The sequence below is a fragment of the Caloenas nicobarica genome, chromosome 2 (genome assembly GCF_036013445.1).
Source record: "Caloenas nicobarica isolate bCalNic1 chromosome 2, bCalNic1.hap1, whole genome shotgun sequence".
Lineage (NCBI taxonomy): Eukaryota > Metazoa > Chordata > Aves > Columbiformes > Columbidae > Caloenas > Caloenas nicobarica.
In genome coordinates this window covers 22,708,435-22,718,431 of record NC_088246.1, presented here as the reverse complement: position 1 = coordinate 22,718,431, position 9,997 = coordinate 22,708,435, and the positions used below count along the sequence as shown (strand labels likewise).

The window sequence follows — 9,997 nt, the reverse complement described above, 5'->3', positions numbered from 1 at the left end:
TTTTTCTTTTCAATAAACTTCTTTTTTCCCCATCTGCCACCATCTTCAGTATAACACTTTTCCCTTTAGGATTTCTTTTATCCTTCTCATCTTTATGCCTTTCACTTACTCTTCCCCAGACCCTTCACTTTTGCTTTTGCTTGTCAAAACTGTGTTTCTTCCTCCTTCATGGGGGAAGGAGTGGGAAGGTTGGGTGGATTTTTTTGCTATGGAGACCCACGAATGCTCCAACCCATACTTTGAAACCCTGCAGAGGAGAGCTTGCACGAGTCTTTCAACACTTTCAAAATTTGCAACAGCAGTTAATGGAAGTCTGACTAATGCTTGAAAATCAGCAGCTTATTTTAAAGCGGTGCTGCAGCTTCCCACCAACAACATTCTCAGGCCTTCCCCAACAAGCTTTTCTTTCTACATTAGAGACTCCGTGCTTTGAAACCCTTGTAGCCCTGTAGCAACTTCTGTCTTTCTAAACCCCAAGACACAGAGCAGGTGATGGACGCAGGCTCAGACGCCACCCAGATGCCTTCAGCTCTGGCTGGACTTCTGTTCAACCCAAAGGAGCCACATTGCTCCCCTGCCCCCAGAAACCCATGTCCAGGTGCACCAGGGAGACTGCAGAAGAGCCGCGAAGCCGGTTTATCTGGAAGTGAGTGTACAGAAAACATCTTCCAGTCTGAACGCAGGGTCTGGCCATGGCTGGGGACATCGGCCAGGAGAGCAGCGGCTCATCCCGGTGGCTGCTGCCCCCCGAGGGCTGGGTGGTGACAGTGCCAGGAGAGGAACCGGGGAAAGGATCTAGGGCCTCTTCATCCCTTCCCGATACATGTGCCCAGGCTATTTATTTTGTTCCAAAAGGAATTTGCAATAGTAGTTCGGGGATCTTCTGACATTTCACTGACATTTCTTCAGGGCTTTATGTAGCGCGATTATTACTGTCATTAGGTACCCTCACGTGTTAATGCCCATGCTTGATTTAATTGTGGGCATCCCAGCCAGGGGCCAGTTTTTCCTGCGAATTCTTAACATGCACCCAACCTAGTGCCTCCACAGGCCTGTTTCAGTTGGATCTGTTCCCTGCAACAGATCACTTCGGAGGTCTGGAAAATCCTCTGCAGAGCTTGCAACAGCGAGAATTGACTGTTCCCGACAAATCTACCATTTTTACTGTTTTCCATCTGCTTACCAAGACTGCCTCATTCTTCTGAAGTACCAAAGACCACTTAAAATGTGTCCAAAGCTTGATGCCAACTTCCGAGCCCTGCTTGCCAATTCTGTTGCAAAATATATGTCAATACATTTATTCCTAGACTAAGGCAACCATGTATTACTTAAATGCTAGGTAAGGGTAATCCTAAATGTGATCAAGAGGCTGGTGCTGATAACAGAGTCTTCAGACACAAAATGGCTTTTGTAGAAAGCATTGTTTCTCGCATGAGATATTTAAAACCTTTCCTCTCTCACTGAACACAACAGGCCTGTTTTGTCAGCCGGGGCATGTTTCCCGGCGCGCTGTCCGGACGGCAGCCGAAACTCGGCAATTGGTTGCTCGGGTACAAAATTCATGAAATCGGCAACCAAGGGCATGAGTGTCCTGACACGAGAGATCTGGTTCTTGTCCCTTGAGTTGCCTGGTTAGCTTTTGCTCTGGTAAGAATAAAATTGTTTGGAAATCACTGTCTGTAGATTTTAGGTTTTTCTTCCCCACTGCTAAGACCTGAAGCTATTTGAGATGTTAAACAATTTGTGGCTTCTGAGCTTGGCTGTGGTGCCGGCTTTGTACAGATAAATATAGAACCTGTGGCATTTTCAAAACCCATTTGGAACAGCTCTTCAATACAAGCACTTTCAACAGAGATTAAATACACTATTTGGGTTTTCTGCCTCAAAAAAAAAAAAAGTCACTTAAAAAATTGGCAGAAATACCATTTTCTTCAAATGAGAAAGTTCTCCTTCCCCAAATGGAGGATGGCAATTGGCAGCTTTTCACAAAGACAATTTTTTTTTCTTTCCTCTCTCCTTTCCCCTATTCCTTGATTTCAAAATAACCTTCAAGGCAAAAAAGCAGGACATAGCAATGTAAAAAAGAAATAGAAACTGATTAAAATTTTTCACTCCTTGAACAGAATGCTTAACATTTTAACAAATTTGTATCGGATAAAATGCTATCACATTCCTACACAAGAAATCAACACGTTGCAGGACACTGGACATATACATTCCTCAAGGAATTCGCTATCCAGAAGTCCTACTGAAGAAACTGAAACACAATACAAATAAAGACCTTTATTAAAATCGCTTGGAATATTATATGAAATTTAATATCGTATAATATAGGTGCAAACTCCCTGATATTAACAGCATGTGATACATGTGAACAAGAGGACATTAATATACATATAAATAGAAAAGCTAAAACCTGTTTGACAGTGATATATTAAATGGCTACACAAATGTGACCATAATTAGGAGGATATGTAATTTTGTATTACTCAAGCAGTGTCTTCTAAAGCAGTATACATAGTAAAATGCTTTTACCTCTAGTGTCTGCCTTCTTATGAGTAACAGGAGACATGTAGGAATATTATGGGCACATGCAAAAGCAATGTAAAAGATATAAAAACAGAGGCAGGAGCCAGGGCCTTATTTATTCTTGGCTGCCAGAGGCTTACGGCTGATCTTCTTTGACTTGTCATTGTTCTTCTTTGGAGGTTCAGGATTCGCCTGCATGTGTCTGCCATAAAGACTGCAAGGAAATGAGATAAAGAATATTTATGATACAACCATTTAACACAAGCTTTTACTCTGCAGCATGTTAAACAATGCATCTAGTTACCAGAAATGAAAAAACGAAGGTCATTATATTTATTTTATCTCAAACTCAACACTGACTTTTCCATTAGAGCTCACGCTGCAGTCCATAATATTAGGTTTTTCATGACTAATCAGAGAGTAACGTGGGGAAGAGCAGGCCTTTGGAGCAGTGAATGAGCAATCCGTTTTGCCTTCAGAAACCAGCAACCTTTAATTCTGCAGTTACGGGATTAAGGCTCAGAAGGCTGCAAGGAAGTGTATTCAAGTTGACAATGACAAAAATCGGGTTGAACTGGAGAGATAGAGTGCCCACTTAGAGCGAAGTGAGCATCATCCCTAACCAGAAAACCCAAGGGCTTGATAATGTGACAGAGAGCAATGGTGTCACCGCCGCCTCTGCTGCTCACGCATGATTGATAGCGCTGGGACAGCCACCAACACATCAATGCCACATTAGTAAGTGCCACTGATTAAATGTTGACAAAGTATCCTACAATTAAGATGGCTAGCGTTCACAGCAAAGCTAAATAGACTATATGGCTGAGAGGATCTTGCTAAATATCACATAGTAATTAATAGATAATTTATGAGTATTCCTGATGAAACTAAATTAAAAACCTACCCAAAATAAACACAGCTCAAACTTATCTTATTAACATACAGTGCTTTTTGAAGACATACTTTGCGGGCATGTCAGTGTATCTAGAAGGGATCAGAGACAAGATTTGCTTCTGCCCATTCAGTTGTATAAACACGGCAATGTCGACACCAACACTGAAACCCCGCTGACAGGTCCGCCCGCTGATGCTTCAGCCCCACGCTGGTGAGTGCCCGTCCCAGTCTGTTGTCAGTCACGTTGGACACGAACTTCTACCACTTGATAGGAATTCCGCTAGTGAAGAAGATCACGGCACCAGTTCCCACAACAGCCTTCCTCGTGTCACCACACCTCCACCTTTTGGTGGACTTTTTCGAGAAACAGGATGGATCCAGGGGCTTGGGACTGAGAAACCCTGAGTCTTTCTAGAATTGCCTTTTGATGTGTCAAAATTGGGATGGGCAGCTGTCAGCACTGCTGCCACAGAACCCAGGTCCTGCGTTTTCATGTGTCTGGGGCAGGCAGAAGGTCCCAGCTGCCACGGCCGAGCCCCTCACACGCTCCCCCCGCTGCAGTCCGTGTGCGCAGCCTGTGTGTCTGTCCAGCCCTTGCTGCAAACAAGGAGCAGCTACAGATCATTTGCTTGGTCACGCTGGGACAGACTCATTTACTCATGATACGCTGTTGCTCATCCAGAAAGCACGACCTGCTATACAGTTCTGTGGTGGACATCAGCCTGAGTGGGTACCTTGGAGATAAAGTGACTCTTTACTTACAGCGACCTCTCTTAGTTTGCAAGCCAAGCCAGATTTCAGCAGAAGACTGGCCCTCCTTCTTCTACAGGACCTGGTGGACTATGCAGTCAACCGTATGCAAGAGACATTGAACGAGGATCCAAACTCTTGAATTACTGTGCTATAAGGCATTGCAGTGGCAGGGCTGTTTATGTCAGATACAGAGAGGTTTTAGCTAAGACATATACAAGTCGGGAAATTAAAACCTAGGACTTGCTCTGAGATTATTTTGCTGCACCTTGAGGATACTTCAAGGCTGGGGTTCCCGGATTGCAGAATGGGACTAGAGTTTCTCCTAAGGTGGGGTGGAGAGGCAGTGCTTGCTTCCACCTCCTCAGCAGCTCTAGTTTTACATCACCCTGCTAAACAGGCTACTGTCAAGGTGCGCTGTACCCAAAACAGCCTTGCTCAAGGAAAATACAACTGTAAATGATGACATTACTTCACCTTACTGAAATTTTATGTGTGCCATCAGCTGCTGTCAACAAGGGATCAGATGCCATTTCCTGACGTACGCAGAGAGCCCTGACCCTCTGTGATAACTGCCTGCTGACTATTAGCTACAGCATATGTATTTTTCTTTTCATAAGAGATACAGCCCCAACAGCACAAAGCTGTATTTTATCCAAGTACACAGTATGCGTACTAATCAAATATCCATCTTAAAAACTGTCCTGCTTTGGAAGGCATTAAGTGAGTCGAGGGAGAGAAGATACAGAAGGAGATGTTTTGGTATCAGGAAATACTATCATAGTGGAAGAGCACAGAAATATTTCAGCTGTCATTCAAGGAGGTGGTCCCATCAGAAACCTATCCAGTGTAGAAGTCAGGGGACAAGCAGCATCTTATTCCCAATGACATGCAGTGCAGCATTTGAACTGCCACCAGTAACAATTTCATAGCTCTGAGAAGTTCGCAACAGAGAAGTGGAAACGCATGCTCAAATCTGCAAACACCAAGAGTTAGTTAAATACTAAATTAACATTCAAGTTGCTTTTTTGGCTCTAGAGAAATGATGCTATGTTGGAGTAGAATGGGAGGTTTTTCATGTAATAAGAAAGTCCCCATTTGGGACTTTAAGCACTGAATTAACAGAGAATCCACTGATCCACTGTATCTGACCACAAAAACACTTTGTGGATGGGAACTGAAGTCCCCTGTCACTGTCCTGTCTGTCAACTCCTGCTGCCCCACAGCTCCTTTGCCCTGTTAGTGCCAGCCCACAGGTTGGTTTAAACTCTGCTTTTTTGCTTTGGAAACTTTATATGAATTTCTCTCTTGGATGACACTTTTGGCATTCATTCTGCCTCTCCTTTCCTGGTTTATTAGTGCAAATGTTCAAGTCTGTGGACTGGTAGAGCTCAGATCAGTGAGCTTTTTCCTGAAGTAAAATGGTGTGGTGGGAATTCTACTGACTACACAGATGCTTTTGAAGTGCAGAAACTGAATATTGACAATTTAGAATGAACTTCAGAGTTCTGGTAAAGTCTACTTGGGCAATGCCTTTTGACTGCAAAATAAGGTCCAGTGGCCACTGCATGCGTTACGCAGTAAAAATCCCAAGTGACCTCTAAGTATTTCTGGTATCAGTTTTCCTTTGATATTTGCTCCTTATGATATGCAGAGCTGTTGGTGCTCTAGCAACTCCCCCTGCCTCATGCAAGTACCATGTCAGTAGTAGCAGATGTGCATGAGTTGCAGACATCTGCAGCGCTTTTATATTCCTTTTACTTATTCTCATGTCCAACCACTTCTATCGGCATATGCACCAAAACTTCATCCTGGAGATCAATTTTTGGGTTTGAAATAAGCAAATCAAATATATCTACTTAGGTTTCTCTGGCAAAATTTCAAAGAAGTTTCAGCTTCACGTTACTATCTCAGCAGAAGATAAATGCTTTACAATCTATCACAGTAGTCTGCTATGCAAAGAGCAAGGATCAGACGTATTTAGATTATAGATGCCTTCACAGACAGGGACTCTCTCTTGTGTTTGTACACATCAAATATGAGGAGACATATGGTATCACAACAACATTTAAATACAATAATGACTGTGATAATGCCTGTGGGACAGAATTTGCCTTCTGCTACACTAGGGAAAAGAGAATTCGCAATATTCAATGAACAAGGAAAAGCAACTATCTGAATTACACAAAAATCTACTAAAAAAGCCCTATAAGCCTTTGGCTGTAGTAGATGTGGAGTCCTTAATGATTTTGATACCTACTAGATGGATCCAGCCACGGAAACCATATCTTGCATATCACCGTCTCTCATCCAAGCTGTAGTAACTCACTGTGTACGTGCTCTTGCTCTGGCATCACTGCGAAGTGAAACGTCTTCGGCAGAGACAACGGCACGCTGTCCCCGCAGGCCAAGGGCAGCTGCAGCCACGCAGCCAGCTGGTTATGGGGCTCAGCTGATGGACGGTGATGCACTCGGAGACGGCACCTCGTCATACCTGCTTGCATGACCAGACCCTTAGCGAAGGCAGATGGTCCCCACAAACAGACATAGGAATACTGGGGCAGACCGTGGCTCCTGTTTCAAGGCAGATTTGTGCAGTAAGTGCTGGTAATACATTCTTGGCAGCACCTTCACACTTGATATTTTGGAATGTCACCTGCTCGTGGGGCTGGTATGGCTTTGAGCGGGACTCCACACACAGCCCACAGCCTCAGCTGAAGAATAAAATCTGGAGTGCAAATAAATATTTCAGATGTTTGCAGTCTGCAGCAAACTAGTTATTATAAACGCAGTTCACAAACTGCTGAACCTTTGTAGACTTAGCAGCTACGGTATCGCATGCAGCCTTCTCTTTATGTTAAGTGAAACGGGAGATTAAATGTAAGACTGAAAATGCAGAAAGCCCTCAGATAGAGACTTCCAGTTGCTTGCTTGCTTTCTATATATTTTGAAAAGCAAGTATCTCTCATGAACATAAATGTTTCTTTGTATGCAAATATAAACATAAACAAAATCTCCCTGCATTCTCTATCTGCCCTGCTGGAAGTAACAAATGAGTGCACTATGGCTGCTGCAGCAAAACTAACAACATCAAGTGAGAAAGATGCTCATTAAACTTCATCATTCTGTCTACTTTAATGATGCTTTTACTTAATAAAAATTCCCCAAGTAGTTGCAAGGATATTAGGCAAGGTCTTTGGTTATGTATCAGGGGTCTGAGCTGTCACTAGCAAGCATGCAGTTCAGGAGCGGCATTCCCAAGAGGAAAGAGTGAATACAGCTTTCTTGTAATAAATTCAGAGAGAATCAATAACCACAGCCTGCCACATTAGTTAAGCATTTAGGAAAGTAGGTGATCCTTCTAAATTAAACTACAAATTGCTAAATGTTGCAATTTACAGCATAAGCTCAGGCATGGAGCCTTGTAACTTGAAAGCATACAGTTTTGCTACTAAAATCTCTGAACTCAAAAAAGAACTATAGTTAAAATTCATAAAGTTCAGAAGAGCCATTTTTAAAAATCACTTTCAGCACAATTGCCTCCAATTTGTCTCTCTCGTACAACACAACACTCACCAGCTGAAGGCTACACAGTCCCAGAGAAGAAAAGAGTGAACCTGTGTAAACTAGTGAACTACAGCGTTTGATCCATCCATTGGTTTTATTGAGTTTAAGCATTTTGAAAGAGGATTTCCAAAATTAGCCTTTAGAAATACATTGCTCTCACTTTACATCTGTAATAGATGTGCAGGGCGAGTGTGCAGAATGAAAATACACGCACAGCTGAATACAATCCTGGAGAGGTACCATCTCCAGGTATGTATCGTAACCTGAGAAATAACGGTGAAACATTCCAGTGCCGCTCACTTTTCCAAAAGCTCGAGCCCAGGCTCAGGCAGGTATTTAATGCTCAGACACAGCTTCAAATATGGATATTTACAGTGACCTGAATGGGACGGTCCCCAACCTCAGCTGCTGAAGCAGGAGAGGGGAGAGGCTGAATCAGTGGGGATCTCACTGGAGACCCGAAGCTGGAAGAAGTGCTTGCAGGACTGACACGTGCTGGCTGGCCTGTTCTAGTTACGATTCTCAACCACTTACTGCAAGATGCTTTTGCCCCGGCAGTTTTTGTGTAGCTTATCACTGTTTCTGGTATCCCCTCCGAGCAACTGAGGCTGGGCTTTTCTCCCATGGGAGCTGCTAAAACGTCACCTCCTCAAACCACATCTTCTCCCAGGAAGGGGACAAGTACTGGAGTTTAATTTGCCAGTAATGTACCAGTGAGACAAAATAGAGAGAAGTTAAAATTACTTGCAAGTATCCTATTATTTTGGTAGTTTACAAATAATTTGGTTTTATTCTCTGTGGCATAAGTCAGATGATTTAAATTAAGAGGAACATTGCATGGATAAGTGAAATGAATATCTGGTTTCCTTGCACACTCAGATGGCAAGCTGCAGTTTTAGGATTCTTTATAAGGAAGAACAGACAAGAGTGACTCATTTTATTCAGCTAATTTTTTGCCCCTTGTTTGTGAGTGCTCTGAGAGCAGATGGCAGCATTGTCAGAGATGTTCATCATCTGAAGCTCTCTGCAAGCACCTTCAAAAACCTCAGTTTTGGGCTGCGACCTCTGCATACCAGCTCACTCCTTGGGCTCTGGAGTGGAGGCAGCACTGGCTGGATGAAGGGGCAGGGGCTGGCAGAGCCCCAGGGCTACTAAACCTGCAGCGCTTAACGTGGTGTAAAGCTGCTCCGGTATTTTCAGGTCTGTAACAGTTTGTCTGCCTCTATTGCCCACTCACACTATGTTTAATACTTAAGACTGCCCCAAATCGCCACACTCCACAGCGCAGCCCCAGGACGCTCCAAAGTGTAACAAGCTGTGATATTTTCCCATTCCGTCCGCCTGCTCCAATCACCTTTATAACCCAAAGTTCCTGCAGTTTGCCCTTGCATCATCCTCCCTAATTCTTCCAAATCCTACACTTGGCCTTTCACAGAGACTTTCTGCATCACCAGGAATCCCTTACCTTCTCAAGCGTTTTCTGGGGTCTTCACCCCCAGAGGCACTCCACGGGGGAACTGATCACCTTCTCCCTGCTGGGTCTACCTCTTTTTTTGTAGTTACTTTTATTTTCCGGACCCCACATCTGATAAGCAGGAGAGGATTCAGTACAGGTGGACAGTTAGGTATCCAAGCTCATGCTGCGGTCAGTGAAGATATGGCTAATGAAGCCAGTGGAGCAGAGAGTTTTTTGGGTGACCAAATACAAGCATCTGCTGTGAGATTCCTCATTGCTATACACCTTTATTGATTTCCACTGACTACAGGGGACAGTGTGCAGCTAGCTGACACACAGACACTCGCATTTAGATAATTTAAAATGCTAGATGAAGTCCATCCAGAGCAACCACTGTTCCACTTTGCACGTTCTCACAAGCTGTTAGCTACCTAACGTTATAGGCTACACTAGAGTCACAAACAGCCCAGCATTAACTTACTGTGAATTCCTGCTTAAAAACCACTCCAAATCTCAAAAAGAAAAAAAAAAAAGTATTCTACCAAAACTGCCGTGGAGCTCACTGTCTCAGCAACTGTGTAGAACGCGCATCCTTCAAACTAAGCCCATTCATCCTCTATATCTCTCACTGGTCACTTCATTCCATTCCCCACAGGGCTCCCTTCTGCCAGATCCCTCAACCCCAGTCTCTCCCCTTTACATTTGTAGTACCATACACCTGAAGAGAAGTTTCAACCTCTATGCACCATGTTTCCCACCTTCTTTCTTTACAGGTTACTGTCAGAGGTGGACACCAATCAG

The 9,997-nt window shown here is 43.7% G+C and overlaps 1 protein-coding gene across 2 annotated transcripts in view; it reads right to left on the bottom strand.

Moving 5' to 3' along the window:
• Positions 1-2,285: 2,285 nt before the first annotated feature.
• The window catches only part of RSU1 (Ras suppressor protein 1), a 104,257-nt gene continuing 96,545 nt past the window's right edge, over positions 2,286-9,997 (bottom strand). For both annotated transcript variants that reach the window (XM_065628859.1, XM_065628858.1), the window contains one exon: positions 2,286-2,743. In XM_065628859.1, coding sequence (XP_065484931.1) covers positions 2,641-2,743 — 103 coding nt within the window. In that variant the 3' untranslated portion in view covers positions 2,286-2,640. The remainder of the gene's footprint in view (positions 2,744-9,997) is intronic.